Here is an 18,894-nt window from a genome sequence, read left to right as displayed (position 1 = left end):
AGGACTGGCAGGTCTGAGTACAGCATCACGGGTTTTAACTTGAGTTTTGGCAAAAGGGTCTCCACCCTTGAGTTAAGCTCAGAAGATAGCATAATCTGTGTTGTAACTTCTGGATTCTCCCTTTATGAGTCTGCTTTGATCTCGGAGGGCTTGTCTGCGTGCAATCACTGCACTGGTTCAACCTGATTTGGCTTCAGACAGGCTGGGTGCCACTGGCACAGAGCCCTGCATGGAGACTCTCATATCGATTTTCGATCTGGTCTTTTCTGACAAACCTGTACCTGCCAGGTGCGAGGGTCCGTGGCACCGTAACGGCACTGTAACGTCACAGCGGAGCAGATTTCAACGCCGCGGGTCCCCATGCTGCCTCGTCCTCCTCCTCCTGCCGACACAGACCTCGATCAGAGAAACCCTCAGAAGTCACAAGTGGTTTTGCTTCCTCTTCCTTTCTTGCGCTGGCATGTGCTTGTGCATCTGAAGTTGGCGGGGCCCTGAATCCTTGCAGCTCCCCTCGGCTTTAACGAATCCCTCCCTATTTCCCCTGCCCAAAGCTCTCCGAGCCCGTGGGGTTTGTAAGGTCTCCAGTAAGAGACCAATACCCCGCTGTCTGGAGGGGCTGGAAATACAGAATAAAAAGATGTTCCCGGCCACTTTCTGTAGGCAAAATTTTGTGAAATATATCTGAGTGACACCTGTCAATCACCCTGGTAATGATGCTTAATTATTGAGAAATTAGAGCAGTCTAAGACCCACCCAAGAGCATGTGCTGACAGGGTTTGGGGTTCTCGCTGACGCCGCTGCGTGGGACCTGCCCGAAGCTTCACTTGGCTGCTTTGCCAAGCCTGAACTCATCTCAAAGCATCCCCAAGCCCATAGCACCATCAAGAACCACTGGAAACCAGTTAGAAATGTGTCTTGGGCACTGGAGGAGGACAGAGGTGCCCTCTCGTGGCAAGGAGAAGTGGGTGGGAGGTTCATGGGTGGCACCCAGCTGCCTGCTGAAACCCCATTTCCAGCACCCTAACGAAGGCAGTAACGAAGGGTGGGAGTTGGCGTAGCCATGCTGTGGGTTTCACGTCATCTGAGCTTTTATTTTGTGCTTTGTTGGCTTTGGGGGAGGATGGCAGGAGACCTGGTGGACCGAGACATCTCCTGTATCGGTGGCTGAGTGAGAATCCACGCTTAGGACCTTTTTCTATTCAAAGTCAGCTCCAGTGGGTGAAGGGAGATGCTCGGAAATGTGCAGAATGCGCCAAAATGCAGAATACGCTTTGTCTCGTGTATGCTTTTATTCAGGTTTTTATATCAGCGTCAGGGATAGAGGGAAGCTAACAGCCGTGCAGAGTTGGCAGTGCTCCCTCCGACGCTTTGAGGACACGCAGATGATGCTGCGTGCTCCCTTGCCCAGTTACCTTGCCCAGTTACCTTGGAGTTTGTTGCATAGTGCTGTGCTCTGAAGTGATGGTCTCAGAAGTGCTTTGAGGTCCGTGGGTAAAAGATGGGGTGAGGAACGAGTCCCTCTTCTGCCACCCCTCCATGTGTAATAGTCTGTAAGAAAATTTGTCTTTAAACATCACACTTGTTGGCGTGTTCGTAGTCCAGCCAGTGCCAGCTTGGGGGTCAGGTTTGATTAAGGGCAGTTTGAGAATTGAAATTTTAGATTTTTCTTAAGGGGAGAAAATCCCTCAATGTGTCTCACTGGCTGTTGGGTCGCAGTGGGACCGAGCTGCCCCGTGTCCGGAGCTGGCTGGGAGGGAACTGGTGTGTTACCTGCCACCCGTTTGTCAGAGGCAGCGTGTCCCGCTGAGGTTTGGGCTTGGGTTGCTGGCTGTGGGAACCCACCGAGTTTAGCTGAGCTTGGCTTTGGGGCACGTTCAGAGCATCAGAAAGAGCCTTTCGATACGTGGCAACTCGCCAGCAAATTGGAATGGCAAGATAATGCAAAATGGATGCATTGTATAAAACTCATCCATCTTTCCTCTCTATTACTTATTGTTAAACTTGTCCTGTCTGCAGATATTTGATGTATTGACTTTGGCAAGGACTAACTGCAGAAGTCTGGAGGATGACTAGAGGCTTCCTCTGGGCAAGTTGAAGATAAGGGTTTTTGAGATTTCTTTGCGATATCCTGCATCTTTTGAAGCACCGAGGTATTGGCTCCTCTCAGAGGTTGGCACTTAGCTGGGTGGATGTGGCGTGTGCTCCATGCCAGCACCACCTACGTGGGATCAGTGGGGAAAATGAGGAGTGGAAAGGCAGAACAGCAGTTTAATAGAGGAAGGGATGTAAGACAGAGCATTTTTCTGGGCTCTGGGCAGCAACCAGTCCCTTCCCTCTGCACCTGAAATGCAGCAGCTCTTCTAAAAACAGGAATGAGTTCTCCGAGGCTTTCAAAGGGATGCTCATGGACAACTCATTCTTGGCAGCTTCCTGAAAAAATCTCATCAATTATTAGGCGTGATTCTCCGTGTACAAAGTGGTTCCGAAAAAGAGCTAATGGAGAGAAACCAATTAGACAGATTTATTAGCCCAAGATCAAATTCTGGTTGCTGAGATGATTGATGGAAAGGATTAATCACGTCGTGCTTGCTTGCCAGAGATAACTGCTAGCCAAGGCGAGTGGGTCCGTATGAGACTCTTGCGTAGATGATGTGTTTCTCCGAAATCCCATGGCCGGTTCACTTCTGCGTCCCTCCAACTGCAGGAAGCCAAATGCCTTTGTTGGCTTGGCCTGATCTCCTCTTGGATCGTTTCTCTTCAAGGGATGAGCCCGGCTTTCTCTCTGCCTTTCTTTCTGCTACTGCTGCTTTAATCTTGTCATTATACATATTTGCATATTTCTTTCTCAACCTCCTCTTCCTTTTATTCCACCCCCAAATCTCTTTCCCATCAGCCACCCTGCAGCTCTGGCTTTGCTGTCGCACAGGCGCAGCTGGGACTCTTCTCTCTCGCCTTGGCCAGGTCCCCCAGTGAATGGCAACCACTGGCCATGGAGGCTTTTCACTGGTGTGTGGTTATAGAGAAGTTGTTTCTTCGTGAAGATTTGGGATAGGAGGGCAAGCAGGTCACTGGGGTTGCAAGGAAAGAGGGCAGCAGCTCAGAATAACGCAAGATGCTTTTAGAAGAAAGGGTGTCAGAGTTTAAGAGCTTGTTGTACTGATGACATTAAGTTGAGGTCTGGTGAGAGAAGGTGTTTTGGAGGCAGGGGGGTGGTTCTCTGGGAGACCTGTGCTTTTTCATTATGGGAGATACAGAAAAATCATTGTTTAAATCGGTGTTTCCTAGGCAGGCTGCAAGCTGAGTCCCTTTTCAGGACAAGAAAAGGGATGCTCTTCTCCTTTCCCATTCCATCCCTCCTGGATCCTGCTCAGCTGTAGCACATCTGGGGGCTTTTGGATGGGGTTCTCCCACTTTTTTTCCACACTCCGTGGGACTATACCTAACCTGCCCCATATCACAGCCCAGGTCGTAGTCCAAATCTACCTCAATCAGCAGCTTCAGCGGTGAAGCCAGGCTTTGAAGCAAGGGGCACGAGAGGGGTACGGGGGGCCTGGACAATGCTGTGGTGGGGGGACTGGTGATGGGGAGCAGCGTGGCCAGGAGAGGGCAGTGATGACCTTAACTCTGGCAGAAAAATTCAGTGCTGTAAAAAATGCCCTTAATTTGGGGGTCACCCCCCAACCTTTAGGAAATGCTAGCTCAGATCTGTGGTTTTTTACTTATGTGCTCAAATTGAATATCCTTGATGTTTAACATTGCGGCGCTAATGCTCAAAACAAATGCGATGCCTCCAAATCTCAGAGCTCTGGGTTTAGGCTCTTTGCAAACTCAGGGGAAGACTTTTCCATGGTTCCTCCCCATTCCCACATTGAGGTTTTTCTTCCAAACCACGAAGGCTCCAAAAGTTCAGCCTGGACCTGCTGCACCTCTGTGAGGAACTGGGTCAGGAGGTCTGGATTCAGAAACAAATTCAAATATCTGTCTCTGCTGAAGTATGACTCAAACCTTAGTAATGCTGCATTTGAAGGGAGGGAATTAGGATCGCTGGCTTTGCTTGAGCATCATCCGGTGAATTCGGTATGTGGGTTTTTTTTTCCTGCCTTGCCAGTGTGTGAGTGCTTCCAGCGAGGACCTCGCGTGTCTGGTCCTGCTGGGATGTTCGTGTGTCAGTGGGTTTAAACAACCCACCGGCACGTGGGGAAGCCGAGAGGTGCGTCGACTTGAAGGGCAACGCAAAAGATGGCAAATCACAGGTGAAGCGGCTAAAGCCTGGAGGAAGATCCCGTCCGAGTGGACGGACGGTGTTGGGTTCTCCTCGGAGGTGTGGTAGGGATCTGCTGTGGGCTTCCAGCAGGTACCTCCTTTTTTTCTGCTTTTGTTGCCTTGTCAATGTTTAGGGATAGTATTCCTGCTTTGCGGAGATGCAGGCAAATTGAAAGCCTATCAGTTTATAAAGGAAAAGCAAGTTATTTCTGCTACAACTTTTCTCCGAGTCCCCCTGGCAACGTTTGTGTCTTAGCAACCACATTTTCCTATTTAAAAATGTTTAAAACATTAAAAAACAACAACAACAACAACACATTAAGCACAGGATTAAGTGCTTTCCTGAATCAAAGCCTAACTAGATAAATGAAATGCTGTTAATTGAATCAGGGATGCACTGTGTTTTCAGCCCCCAAATTTGCATAACATTTGCATTTGATTGAAAAGCCATCATTAATGTTGTTCAGTTCTAGTAGGTCCCCCCATGTCTCCGGCTTTGGCCGTCCTCCTGCCCCGAGGACCTGCCTAAATGGTTTCGATGGGAGATGGCCAGGATGGGGTCGGTGCTTGGGGTCGGGGAGAGCCCAGAGCTTGGTCCCTCGGCGTCTTGGTGCCGTTAGTCACCTCTGCTTTGCCAAATACGTGGTGGAGGACGGAGAAGGTCCAGGAGATATTGGATGTAAGGGTGATGCTGTAGCCAACGTCCCATGGAAAGCGTGTCCAGTGTGTGTGCGGCTCCGGGATGACTGCAGAGCTATTGCTGATGCCCTAACGCAGAGCGATGGGGGCAAAGGACCAGCAGCTCCTGCCGGCGTGCTCGGGGTTGGCCCTTCCTCTAGCAGACGTTCACTAAATCAGCCCTTTGCTTTGGGGCTAAAGAGAAATCAAGTTGTCCTGATTAAAACTGGACCAGTGAGGGAAGAGGAAGGAAATCTGTGGGGCTGGCTGTGCTGGAGATAGCCACGCCGTGGGGCCGGTTCCCTCGTTGGGGTCACCCCTGTGCATGGGGATTGTTGGTGTTCCCTAAAGACGAGCCTCGTAGAGCATCATGCGGCAGTAACACGGGCGGTTGTGAGTGTCCGGTCCCTGCGGATCACAGGGAATGTTGTTTGGGACTACACGCTCCAAAGGCAATAGTCGGGGTAACCTGAGCATCCCGCACCTTCCGTACTCCTTTCCTCCCTGCGCCCACCGCGCCGATCCCTCCAGCTGCCAGCACAGGTGATGCTTGGGGACAAATCCCTTTGGCAAAATAATCCCAGTCCATCGGCGAGCCCCTGCCTGCTCCGTGAGGCTCCGTGTGCTGCGGGCCAAGGGAAGGAGGCACATCCGCGGGGTGCGATGGAGAGACAGAGGTTTTATCCTGAGCTCCGCTGCCAACCCGCTCAGTGGCTGGGGATGCGGCGATGCTCCTCTCCGAACGTCTCTCCAACTTTTTGCGCTGGGAAAGAGCAGCTCTCGTCTCAGCTGGGACCTGTGGCCAAAACCATATCGGGAGGAGGTGACAGCAAATCTCGCTGGGGCTCCTTACCAGAGACAGGGCTGCACCCATACTGGTGATGCAGCGGGAATCGGCTCTGTCCCCCCATCCAAAGCGTTGCCTCGAAAATGCCGCGTGGGGTTCGTGCAAAAGGGAAGGGGAACCCTCGAGCGAGGCTGGGCTGTGCCGGTGCTGCTTTGCCGTTGCCTTCGGCTCGCGACGGCCAGCTCCAGCCTCCCGCTGGCCCCCGGCCAGGCTGCCTGCTCCTAACTAGCTAGTGCCCCTTTCTTGGGTCCCTGCCACTGCCGCCACCGTGCCAGTCCACTCCGGGGAATTACCAGCAGATTCTTAATTAAGTGGGAGGCTCTGGCCACCCTTTGGAAGGCAATCTCTGGGGATGCATCCAGGGGTGAGAGAAGGGGGATCCTGATGGCTGAATCTGTGCTTGGATGTTTCCCAGCGAGATTTAAAAACTAAAAACTAACCAACCAACCAAAAAATCCCAAACCTAATTTGGGATTCTTAATGACGATTCTGCCTCCCTGGGTGATCAGGATTTTCTGCGAAGGTTGCCGCGGGTACCGGTCCGTTCGTGCTGCCGATGTGCCGTGGGGACCCGAGGGTGCGCGGTTCCGAGGATGCGGCTGCCGACGCGGCACCGAGAGCCGGCGATGCCGTGCGGGCTGGGAGGTCTCTGGGTGCATCAGGGGCACGGAGTGGTTTCCAGCTGGCTCCGAGGCTGTCTGGCTGACCAGCAGCAGGTGTTTTCTGAGCGAACAGGGCTTTCCTTTGCTGCCACTTTCTCTTGTTTTATCCTCAGTTTCTCCCTTTCGGAGAAGAGGTCCCTCCCGGCGCACTTTGGGTTTAACCCACGTGGTATTGATGGGCACAGTGAGAGGGCGAGCTATGTCCATGGTACGTGGACATTCCAGGTTGCTCCACAACACTTTGCTCTGTCTCTTTGCTTTTCCTCCCCAGTGAGGTTTAACCTGTTGGTGTGTTGAGCTCTTTAAAGAGCTGGCTGAAGGAAAACCCGAGGAAAGCCTTCGATGGAGCAGATCTTGGTGCTTCCAGTGCTTGGGGGTAACGAAGGACTGACCCAAGATGCTCATCTGTGGTGTGGGTCCCATCACAGCCTCCTGTTGCAGTCTGGTTGCATCAGGGTGGGTGGTTTTTGGTTTTTTTTCCCCCAGTGAGCCCAACCCACGGCCAGGGAGGGTTTTCTGAGAGCATCAAGAGATTTCAAATGTCTCACTTTGACTCCTGGCTCTGCAGGAGAGCCAGTAGAACTGCATGGGGCTGCCAGGCACCTTGGCAGGTTTTCGAGGGCTGAAGGATGGACGTAGTGGGATGCTAAAATCCCATTATCACAAATAGCACCGTCAGCATGGAGCAGGAGGAGGGCAACGCCGGGATCCATCCCTGGGACTCGCGGTTCCTCTCCCCTTACAGCCCTGCAGCTGTTCGCCCTCCTCTTTCCTCCCCCTTTTTTTTTTTTATTTTATTTTTTTAATAAAAAAAAAGCCACCAGCATGCATAGGAACTGGCCAGATTTGCAAATAGACATTTATTTACCAGGTTGATCGGTCTGCTCCGGCTCATCCCCAAGGATCTGGGAGGCTCTTGCCTTCGGCATAAGATGAGCAGCGTCCGGCAGAGCTCTCGCCTTCTCCCGCGGGCTGGAGATGCCGGGGCTGGTCCGATGGGCACGAGCACCGGTCCTGGCTGGCAGCCGAGGTCGGGCGAGCGGAGGTTGTGAGAGCCCTTCAGCGGCACGGGAGGGAGGAGCTCCTGCTTTTGGCACATTGTGAATAAAAAGCCGGGGAATCGCAGTCTCGCGGAATTATTTATTTGGAGTCGAGCCCTGCTCGGCGTGGAGGTGGGAGCGGGCAGAACTGGGCTGTCGCGTTCGGCGTCGTGAAGAGCGGCATTTCGCGATGAGGATTTAAATACAGCAGGACCTGCTTCTAGCAAAGCAAATAACGGGGTTTATTTATTCATGACTTCCTCTGTAATTCTAACCACAGCTGCTGCCGAGTGCTCGGACGGAGCCGGATTCATCAGAAGGGGAGGTTTCCACCCGCTGTGGGACAATTCCATGTCAAGCCAGTCCTCACTGAAGGGTGATAGATGCGGGTCCGATTCTGCCCTCCCTGGGGCAGGATGGGCACCGGTGTAGATGGGCCAGGAGTCGAGTATTCGGGATGCCGGCTCATCCTGGGATTTTGCGGGATCTTGCTCTGCTTTGCGCAGCTCACCTGGCTGGGCTCATAAAAGACCCATCTCTCCCTCCGAGCGTGGCCTCGTAGAGTTTTAATATCCGTCAGTGATGGAGGCTGTTAGGAGCGGCAAATAATCCCGGTGGCATGGTCGCGATGGGAGGAATTATTGGTTAATTAACATATTAATAAAAGCACAGTGGCCCCAGTGAGGCACAGAGCAGCCCCTTCGCCTTGCCCAGCCAGCACGGATGCAGGCGATGCTCTGCCTGGGCAGGCGCCCCAGCAAGCTCAGAAAAGGAGATCCAATTCTTATTTTAATTAATTTTTTTTTTTTTGGGGGGGGGCTGGGGGGAGAGAAAATTAGATGCCACCAGCAGAATTACGGTGTGAGGACATAAATGGCTCTTTTCTCTCCATAGCACATTCGATTCTGGTCACGTATGTGCAGAACACATGCTCTGCCCGTGCAGATGCTTGTAGCTATCTGGACAAGTTTCCGTGGCAGGGGTGGGCGGTGGGAGACCTACGGGGTTTCTTCTATCACTTCAAATCCTTTTGACCCTCCCTGGACTGTGACATTCTTCGCATTCTGAATTTCTTAATCTCTCTCCCATTCATTTTGGGATGCGGATTAGCACGTAAAGGAGAGATCTGGTTTCAGAGCTTGCTCCCCCCACTTTGCTTCCTGCAGCCCCCCACAACACGCTGTGATTTTAAGGGTTGGGTTGGTTTCTTTTTCCTCATCCACCTGGCTTGCATCTGTAGTAGTGACAAAATTTGGTGTTTCGGAGCCTTCCCGGTGGCTGAGCTGGCAGGAGCTGTGAAAATCTTATTTTTTTGTGCTTCATTTTGACTTTCAGATGGGACAGCAGCCCCAAATCTGGCCATCCCATTCCTCCGGTCTGAATCTTTGGGAAATCTTTGGTGACTTTGGGAAACATCAGTTCTGGTTTTGTTTGAAACCACCCAACCAGGCCAGCTCTTTTGGGGATTTTGATGTGTGGGGGTTTGCATCAGAAGCACGGATCAGAGGGGATGCTCGAGGCAGCTGCTTTTGCCTTGCAGGATGAAGGGGCTGAGGAGGAATCCTTACCTGTGTGGCTAAATCATACCAATGGCTTTGGGCCATTTCATGCCGAGATGATTTCTTCTCATTGACAAATGAGCTGAGCCACCTTCTGAAGTTGTGTAATTAGAAGATAAGGATCTGGAATCTCATTTTCTCTCCTTTTTTGGATTATTTCATGCATTCACAAATACTTTGAATTTGAAGCCTGCGTCTGTGATGAGCCAGTCCGAGGATATTTACCCGATTTAGCGCTGAGCTGCCTGCCACGGTTGCGGCATTTATTTTCCTTTCCTTTAGGCATCTTAAAATTCAGTGGGTTTGCTTATTCCTGAAAAACAGAGGCCAATGGGGGGACCAGCCATCCGTGGGGGTTTGGCACCGTTTGCATGTGGCTTGCACCCACAAAGCTGCGTCCTTCAAAGCCTTGGGCACCTAAAGGTGTCATTGCCATTAGGTGGGGGGTCTTGGGGGGTCTGGCAGCATGTCGGGGTGCCGGCAGCCCCGGCGGCGTGGTTGTGTGCCGGTGCCGGAGCTGCCGGCCGAGCCCACGGCTGCTCTCAGCTGTCTGCAGCAGCTGCACGGTGAGGGGTGGGATGGGGGGGGACAGCACCCCCGGGGCAAATTTGGCTTTGGAATTAAAAAAAGAGTTTCTATTTTGGGAAAAGTAAGGTTAGGAACAGCCAAAAATGTGAGTGGAGAAGTAGCCCGAGACCATCTCGGTTGGCGGAGCTGGGATGCCCGTGCCTTGATCTCCCCAGTTAATATTTAGCCGGGTTTTTGGATGAGGCAGTGATGCTCCGGGAGCTCCCGCCAGCAGTTGGTGGCATCCCAAGGGTTGTCTCTTCGTGCCTCCAGTGCAGGAGGGCAGGTTACATGAACACACGGCTCCCTTTTTGCTTTTGAATCCTACTATTTAATCTGGCAAAAGTCTCTGCCTTTCCAGCCATGCCTGCGTTAGGGCTCCAACCAGTGCCAAAGGCTTGGAGGGATTTTGGCATCTTGTTCTTGGTGAAGCTCCCGGCATAAATCCAGCACCGACCAGGCTGGGTGTAATTAGCCAAAAGCCCTCAGAAACCCTGATAGCGTATGGAAATGCAAAGCTTGATTAGATACATCAACGTGCAACAGTTCAATGCAAGACGGCAGTGTTTTGGACACCAAATTTGCTTTTTAATCGCTTTTCATTTATTTCAGGAGCCGGAAAATTCAAATCCGAAACATCCCACCCCAGCTGCGATGGGAGGTAAGAGGAGCAAGCGGAGAAGGGTAGATCAGATTTAAGGACTAATCCCCCCCCTCCCCAGTTTCTGTACTTGGGGTTAAAATTGATTTATCCTTTTCTTTGTTATTAATTGGGTCTAATTATACTAGACTTTTGTGTCCACGTAGGTTATTCCTCTTCTGTTACAGGAGCAAATTCAAGCGGTAGAAGCAACGTAAGCCACACCAACAAAAATCCCCATTAATAACAGGGTTATATGATTTATCTATTGTATAAGGAACAAAATGGATCCTTTCTTCCTGCTGGCTGCCGGGACTTTTCCCTGACAATTGCCCCCCCGCCCCTCATTTGGCTCTGAGGTCCCGTGGTCCAGCGTCCTGGGGCAGGCAGGAGCTTCCTTCATCTAATTGCTTGTGAAATCTTAATGACTAGAAAGCTGCCTTTATTGATTGATTGTATTTCTCTGGTCTGTCCTGACAATCCCAGTGTAAAGTGGGGTTTTTTTTGCTCCCTTTTCCAGGTTCTGGATGGTTTGCTAGCCCAGTATGGCACCGTAGAAAACTGTGAGCAAGGTAGGACTGAAAAAAGATGCCAACTTGTGTTATTGAAGATATTTTCTGCCCCAGCTATTTTTGGGGGGAGGAGGGTGAGGACGGACACGCGATTTTGCTTTGTCAGCAGAAGCCGCAGCTAAAGATGTCAAGAGGTCTCAGCCCAGTCGCTGGGGCTTTTTTTTATTGTTCCCTGTTGCTAAAAGACGAATCCCATGCGGTGGCTTTGGGCAGCGCATGTGCGTGTCCCCGCATCGGCTGCCAGGTCGGCATCATTCCCACCGCACCCCTGGGTACCCACCGGCAGCCGCTTTGGGGGAAGCTTCAGGATGCTCTCCCGAGGCTGGCCGGGGACTATCTGTCTCCGCTTGGCAGATTTTATCTCAGCCTCTAATGGTGATCAGTTGAGACAGGAGGTTTAATATTGCCCCCGGGATGTTTAATGAGAGTAGAGTTACCATAACCCTCCTAGAAATGGAAAGGAGGGCTCAGAGGAGCTCCTGGGACCGTCCCCGGGCTCTGGCGAGGGATGGCAGGATGGAGCTGGCTTTGGTGCAGAGCACGATGGCATATCGGGATCCTTTAAATAAGGCAGGAGGGACCGTGCTGCCTGGGATGTGTCCCAGCGTGGCCTAAGCCCTCGGACACTCTTCTCCCTTGCAGGAGAAAAACATTTACAAATCCCTGGGAAGCCCCGGAGGGGACTCATCTGAGCAGGGACTTGTCTGAGGGCGTCTCTCAGCCTTTTTTTGGGGGGGGCTTTGGTCTGAGGCACTTGTGCTGCCTCTCTAATTTCTGCTTCGTTTGCTTTCAGTGAACACGGACAGCGAGACGGCCGTTGTCAACGTCACCTACGCCAACCGGGAGCAGACCAGGCAGTGAGTGTCCCGTGGATCCCCGGCAGCTCGGGCTGTCCTCCCTGCTGAGGCTCCGGCCCCTTCCCCGCTTGCAGAAAACAGGATTTGCAGTGCTGCGAGTCAGATGACCTCAGAATTCCTGAATTTTGGATAAAAATGCAGCAAGTCTTTGAGGACACCCTCCCCAAGCTCTGATTTCTTTTCCTTCACCTTCAGATGGACGTTTAAGTTTTTAGGCTTTTCTCGGCAGTTCAGAGAGTAAAAACCTAACTTTTTGCTCAAGGAAAAGTGGAGATTTTCTTGTATTTGCATGATTTCAGGAGTAAGGTCTCCAGAAAAAGTAATAATGAGATCAAATATCATAGGAGCTGGTAGGCGTCAGGCAGCACGTGTCCTTTCTGGCTGATGGCCGTGTCATCGAGAGACTTGCAACTCCCTTCTCCATCCTGCCCGGGGAAGATCAGACTTTGCACCAAATGCAAATGGAAAATTAATTGGGTTTTCATCGCTGTTTATTTCTTTTTCCTTTTGCCCTGTCAAAAGGCTTTGGAAAGGGACAGGATCAGCGCTTTCCTTGGAGAGCAGCCTGGAGGAGCGTGGGGATTGATTCATAGGTTTTTATCCTGGAAGGTTTCTGTCACCAAGGTGGGAACGTGTCAAATGTGGCCACTGCGGCCACGCCACCGTCCCTGGGGACATCCCCTGTGGTCACTCTGCCAAAGCGCCGGATTCCAAAGGGCCGCCCGGCCGATAATACTTCAGCTGTCAAACCCAACTTTGCTGTGGTTGCATGCGCGGCCGCAGCAAACCTTCATGGGGGAACCGCTGTCTCGTTTTACTTTCTGTAATAACACAGGGCAGGGTCTGGCCATGGAGCCCAGCAAGGGGAACGCTCCTGGTTTGTCCTCCCATCCCTTGTCCATCCGCACCAACCCTGCGCTTTGCACCCCGTAAAGTGAAATATTTTGAGTTTCTTTTACCACTGAGCAAAAGAATTTTGTGCAAGTAGTTTTGCTCTCAGATCTGCAGCCCTTCTCCCCTGCTTTTTCCTCCTCTGGGAATGCGTGGGCTTCATCGAGCATCTTTCTCTGGTCCCTTTGCATCCTGCAGGGATGAGGCTGCTAGCAGGCAAAGTCTCTGTTCAGCCAGTTTTAGGGGTTTTTGGGGTTTGTTTTTTTTTTTTTTTTTTTTGCAAGAGTTGAGTCACTGACCACTTTCTGGAGAGCTGCAGTTTGTGTTGTCTCTGCAGAAAGCTGGGGAGGTTTGAAGGAGCTGTGGAAAGCAGTGGCCAAAGTTGTTGCTTTGCTCTTGCTGCCAGCCCCATCTATCGACAGCTTTCAGTTCTTGCAGTCCCTGAAGTCCTGCCAGGAGAGGGATTTGAGATATTGGACAAAAATCATGAGGCGGAGGAGATGGGGGAATTGCTCCCTGCATGATCCTGTCCTTGCCCTGGGTGCCCGGAGAGGTTCCCCTTAATATGCTTTGGCTCGTCCAGGCTGGGTGGAAAGTCCTGCCAGGTCCCCACGGCATCGGTGACGTCTCCTTTCCCCACTCCCGGTGCTTCCCTTGCTGGGCGTTACGCCAGGGAGGGCTTGGCCCGTTTTGAGCCGAACTGATGCATTGCCGCTCGGCGTGGGAGCGTGACAGGAGGGACCCTCACCCCCAATTCCTTCTCTCCTTCCAGAGCCATCATGAAGCTGAATGGGCACCAGCTGGAGAACCATGCGCTGAAGGTCTCCTACATCCCTGACGAGCAGTCCATGCAAGGGCCGGAGAACGGGCGGCGAGGTGGCTTCGGGGCACGTGGTGCTCCCAGGCAGGGTTCCCCCGTCACTGCTGGGGCACCGGTCAAGCAGCAGCCGGTGGATATCCCACTCCGTCTCCTGGTGCCCACCCAGTACGTGGGTGCCATCATCGGCAAGGAAGGGGCCACCATCAGGAACATCACCAAGCAGACGCAGTCCAAGTAAGTCCGTTCTCCCGTGAGCTGGTTTGCGCCTCGTGGTTTGCAGTGATTTCTGAGGCTGGACTTTTTTTTTTTTTTTCATTTTTGGAGAAGCGGCTATTTGAGGCCCCTCCAGCTCTCCCGCTGTGCAGGGCAGTGTGTCCAAGAGCCACTTTCCCATGCCCTGTCCCAGCCAGTTTTCTCTGGCTGTGCTTCCCTATGTGTCTCCCTTTGCCGGGGCTGCCCTGGCTGGGATGGGACCCAGGCAGACGCGTGGGGATGTTGCTGCTTCAGCCGGTCTCATTTAGCACGAGCTTGTTGAGCTTCACCCACCTGCTCTTGCATTTGGCCCCTGAGCTTATGTTGGCTACGGCTCTTGTCCCCCAAGGAAGGCTTTATCTAAGACATGAAGTGATGGACAGCCCATCCCATCCCCCAGGCTTGTGCTTGTTCCACCACTTAATTGCTCCTGTTGCTTAAAATAAATAGATGCTGATGCCTTATTTGGATTTCTGTGACTTGAGCTTCTAGCCACTGCATCCATGCCGAGTATCGAGGCCAGAATTAACTCCTCTCACCTTCCCTGGGTGCATATAACCTTACAGTCGAGTGTGAGCTCCAGGCTGTTCACAGGGAGCGGAGCAGCTGGCACTCGTGCTGCCGGGAAGCCGCAGAGCTGCTCCCCTTCCCCAGCGCCCATCCCGTGCTTGCAGGATCGACGTGCACCGAAAAGAAAACGCAGGAGCCGCAGAAAAAGCCATCAGCATCCACTCCACCCCCGAGGGCTGCTCCGCTGCCTGCAAGATGATTTTGGAGATCATGCAGAAGGAGGCAAAGGACACCAAGACGTAAGGTTTCCCCCTGCCTTTCTGTGCATGCGTATCCCGTCCGCGGATCTTCGCTGGGCTATGGTACCCTCCTAACGCCCAAAGCTGAGTGATGCTCCCGTGCGTGCAGGAGCTTTGGTTTGGGGGAGCCAGGGACTCCAAGCAAGGGGACTTGAGCTTCCCCCATCCCTCTGTACCAAATCCCTTCTCTTCTGGCTGTGGTAATCCCTCATGTTGTTTTATTCCCCCATTCCTCTCTCAAGAGCTGACGAAGTGCCTCTGAAAATCTTGGCCCATAACAACTTTGTGGGGCGCCTGATCGGCAAAGAGGGGCGAAACTTGAAGAAAGTGGAGCAGGACACGGAGACAAAAATCACCATCTCATCGTAAGGTTCTTCTCTTCCTTTGGGGAAACCAGGGCAGACCTTCCTCAGCCTGGGGCGGGTGGGGAGGATGAGGAGGATATGGGTGATGTGATGAGAGTGGGCAGAGACACCTGTCTGTCAGCTGGGAAGCCAGCCTGTGGCGTGGGTGCTTTACTCCCCAAAGCTCTCTTAAAGAATCTTGGCTTTATATTTTTTTTGTTCCCCTCCCCGTCCCTTCGGTGTCCCCTCCCCATCCCTTCAGTGTCCTCTCCGGGTCCCTTCAGGGCTGCAGAACTCAGGACCGGCTGGTTTGATGGCCAGGACTGGGGTTTTACTTTTGAGCCGTGTTTTTGGGGAAGGCAGAGTGGACTTCCCCGTGGAAACCATGGCGCTGGTCCCTGCTCTGACTAGGACCAGGCAGTCCCAGTGGACAGTGGCAGTGGCACCCCGTGTCCCCAGCACCCCAATGGCACCCATCAGAAGGACCAGAGGACCCGGAGTAGCGCTGGTTGTGTGGGGTCTCGGTGCTGACGCTGGTTTTCCCATCAGCTTGCAGGACCTGACTCTATACAACCCTGAAAGAACCATCACGGTGAAGGGCTCCATCGAGAACTGCTGCAAAGCGGAGCAGGAGATCATGAAGAAAGTGAGGGAAGCCTACGAGAACGACGTGGCTGCCATGAGCGTGAGTGGGGTTTGGTCCTGCCCTGCGTCTCGGCTGATGGGAGCTCTCTAGGAGGTTGCCCTGATAAAAGCAATGAGCATTTCTTTCCTCTCACCCTCAGCTGCAATCTCACCTCATCCCTGGCCTTAACCTGGCTGCAGTTGGCCTCTTCCCTGCCTCCTCCAACGCAGTACCTCCTCCACCGAGCAGCGTCTCCGGGGCTGCGCCGTACAGCTCCTTCATGGTAGGTGAACATCGGGCAGCTCAAACTGCTCCTTCTTCCACCTCGGGGCTGTCCCCTGCGTGGAGAAGACCCTTGCGATGGTCAGGGTTATGCCTTCAGCATCCCCTGCTGTCAGCAGGCAGGTCAGGTCCAGCGTGGGTGCAGGATCTGGTCTTGTAAATTATTGCAAACTGGGTGGAAAAGGGGCTCAGACCCCACAGGGTTTGGGTGGCTCAACCCTGCACCCTTGGGAAACGCGTGGGCATCACTTGGGAGGAGACTTAGCCTTGATCCCCGTGGTGGTGCTGAGCCCTGAACGGGGACGCTGAGCCCTGAACGGGGACGCTGTACCCACAGCCTCCGGAGCAGGAGACGGTGCACGTCTTCATCCCCGCGCAGGCGGTCGGTGCCATCATCGGCAAGAAGGGCCAACACATCAAGCAGCTCTCCCGGTTCGCAAGTGCCTCTATCAAGGTAGTGTTGCCCCAGCGGGGACAGACCCCGGACACCCCCCCCCCCACTCCCCCAAACACCTCTGCCAGCACCTCCCTGAGCAGGGGGGGGGCCTTTCTGGCTGGGAAAACCACCCAAAAAGCCCAGGCAGTCGGGCTGGGGGCCCAATCCTGCGGCGCAGGGGAGGGAGGGCACGGCTGCCAGCCTGGCCGTGCCGCTCTCCGCCGCAGCCACCGTCTCTCTCCCCCCTCCAGATTGCCCCTCCGGAGACGCCGGACTCCAAAGTGCGCATGGTTGTCATCACGGGCCCTCCAGAAGCTCAGTTTAAGGTTCCCCCTGCGCTACCGTCACCGCGGGGGATTCGGGGTGCCCCTCTCCGCCACCCCATGGAGCCGGGAAGGGAGGAGCAGGGCGGTGACCCCAATTTTGAGCCCAGTCTGTGGCTGGGTTGACCCAACATTGGCTCTCCCTGGGGCTGAGCTGATTTAAAACCCCGAGGAATTGGGATTTTGTGGGATGCTGGCCCATCCCACGTCCCAGGGATGGAGACCCCCCCGAGCCGGCTGCACGTGGTGGGGACGTTTTGGGGATAGGACATCTCGGGTGATGCCTGATTCTGTCCTTCCTCCCCTCCGCAGGCGCAAGGTAGGATTTACGGGAAGCTGAAGGAGGAGAACTTCTTTGGACCGAAGGAAGAAGTGAAGCTGGAGACGCACATCCGAGTCCCCGCCTCGGCCGCGGGCAGGGTCATCGGCAAAGGGGGCAAAACCGTAAGCAGAAGCAATGCTTGGGTGGGAATTTGGGAGGGGGGTGTGACATCCCTGGGAGGGTGGCTACTTCATACCGGTGCCTGGGGACATCCCAGGGACAGATTTCCCCGGGCAACTGGCTGGGACTTCCCGGAGGAGCTTGCGCTTCCCACACGATGCGATGGGGTGGTCTCTGCCCCTTCCCCGCAGGTCAATGAGCTGCAGAACTTGACGGCGGCAGAGGTGGTGGTGCCGCGGGACCAGACCCCCGACGAGAACGAACAGGTCATCGTGAAGATCATCGGGCACTTCTACGCCAGCCAGGTACGGCTCCGGCAGCTCCCGCGCTAGCACCTGTGGATTCTCCGATGGCTCGTATGGGGTTGTGTCCATGTGTGTAGCCTCCTGTGGAAGTTTTTTTCCATGCCTGGCTGGTGGTGTTTGCAGAAGTGGGTGATGGTGGGAGAAGCACAGAGAGCGTGGCCTCCCAAACCCTACTTCTGGAGGAAACCAGGCTAAAAAATAGGGCAGGAATGGATTTCCAGGAGCTGTTTCGCCCAGCCATTGCACTTTTCACCACACGCAAAGCTGTTTCGCTGGCCCTGGGGTTCCCTCCCAGCTCCTCCCTTTGCTCTTCTCATCCGCAGATGGCTCAGCGCAAGATCCGAGACATCCTGGCCCAGGTGAAGCAGCAGCACCAGAAGGGACAGAGCGGCCAAACGCAAGCGCGGAGGAAATAAGAGCAGCACCGACACCAACGTGAAAAGCAGAACAAGCCAATGCCGGGCTTAAGAGTGGCTGGGAATCAGTTACCGTAGACAGATGCTAATTTTTTCATTAACCGATCGAGATTAAAAGGCAGTTTTGATTGGCTTCCAAGGTAGATGGCTAGGGTAAAAAAAAGAAAATTGGGTCCGTTTTTAGCTCCACGTGCCAGGACAGCTACTTAAATGAAGCGAGAGGTGCTGCAACGCGCCGGGCCAGCCGGCTGCTCCGCCGAGAGCGGCTTGGCGCTGGGTGCCGGGGGACGACGGTGTGGCGAAGCCGCGGCCACCGCGGTGCTGAGTCCCCCTCTCGCGGGTGCAGCATTTGCCCTCTCATTTAAGTAGCCTCTGGAGGTCCCGTCCCAGCCGGGGCGCCCGGCGGCTGCGTCTCCCCGACCCCTCACTCCCTCCCTCCCCGCGGCTGGTGGATATTCCCAGAGCGACGTTAAGCCTTTTGGAGCATTTAATTTTGATTTTTTTTTTTTTTTTCCCCTCCTATTTTAATTTTTTTTTTTTTTTTTGAAGAGAAATTCCAATGGATTCTTACCAACCCCTGTTTGTAATGAGATCCATTGTAGGCAAAAAAAAAAAAAAAAAAAAAGAAAATAAACCCCCCACCTTAGCACCAAATGGATTTGGGTCCCTTGGGTGCTCTGCACCGCTCCAGCCTCAGAACCACCAGCGGGCGTGCGGGAGGGCAGGATTCCTCCTGCCTGTGCTGCCTGCAGTGCAGTGCCTTGTAAAGCCTTAGAAGCCAGGAGAGCACCTCTATTTTCCAGGATGATTTTTTTTCTTTCAGTTGTTTGAATGTTTCTTTTCATTTTAAGTTAGTTTAAAGAAAGAAAATTTTTAAAAAAAATTTTTTTTTTTTTTTTTTTCCGAAGCCTATGAAAGAATGGCAGAAGCGGGACATGCGACCATTTTTCTCAGTGATCTCCGCTGTGGAGGTGACAACCCGTCCTAGAGACGAGGCAAACTGTCCGGGGAAGGGAAGGGGCGAGGGGAAGGGCTTTTGCTTTTCACTCCTCCCTTCAAGCAACAGCAATAAACCACCACCAAAAAAAAAAAAAAAAAAAAAAAAGGCAAAGAAACCCCTGCTTGGTAGGAAACATTGAATTAATCTTCATCTCTTTAGTAATCAGATTATGGGAACTAAATGTGTGCAGAATGGTTTGGGAGGTGGGGAGGGAGCCGGAGGGTTGCGGGGTGCAGCGGAGAGATGCTCAGCCGCAGGGCGCTC

General features: G+C 53.4%; 1 protein-coding gene across 1 annotated transcript in view; it reads left to right on the top strand.

The window, feature by feature from the left end:
• IGF2BP1 (insulin like growth factor 2 mRNA binding protein 1) overlaps positions 1–18,199 on the top strand; it is a 29,193-nt gene extending 10,994 nt beyond the window's left edge. The window contains exons 4-16 of the mRNA XM_049800004.1: positions 10,229–10,277; positions 10,777–10,828; positions 11,622–11,685; positions 13,349–13,630; positions 14,323–14,457; positions 14,700–14,822; positions 15,351–15,486; positions 15,587–15,709; positions 16,046–16,162; positions 16,396–16,470; positions 16,780–16,911; positions 17,101–17,214; positions 17,538–18,199. Coding sequence (XP_049655961.1) covers positions 10,229–10,277; positions 10,777–10,828; positions 11,622–11,685; positions 13,349–13,630; positions 14,323–14,457; positions 14,700–14,822; positions 15,351–15,486; positions 15,587–15,709; positions 16,046–16,162; positions 16,396–16,470; positions 16,780–16,911; positions 17,101–17,214; positions 17,538–17,630 — 1,495 coding nt within the window. The 3' untranslated portion in view covers positions 17,631–18,199. The remainder of the gene's footprint in view (positions 1–10,228; positions 10,278–10,776; positions 10,829–11,621; positions 11,686–13,348; positions 13,631–14,322; positions 14,458–14,699; positions 14,823–15,350; positions 15,487–15,586; positions 15,710–16,045; positions 16,163–16,395; positions 16,471–16,779; positions 16,912–17,100; positions 17,215–17,537) is intronic.
• The last annotated feature ends 695 nt before the right edge of the window (positions 18,200–18,894 follow it).

This window comes from Accipiter gentilis, chromosome 5, assembly GCF_929443795.1.
Source record: "Accipiter gentilis chromosome 5, bAccGen1.1, whole genome shotgun sequence".
Lineage (NCBI taxonomy): Eukaryota > Metazoa > Chordata > Aves > Accipitriformes > Accipitridae > Astur > Astur gentilis.
This window is presented reverse-complemented; position numbering and strand designations above follow the sequence as displayed.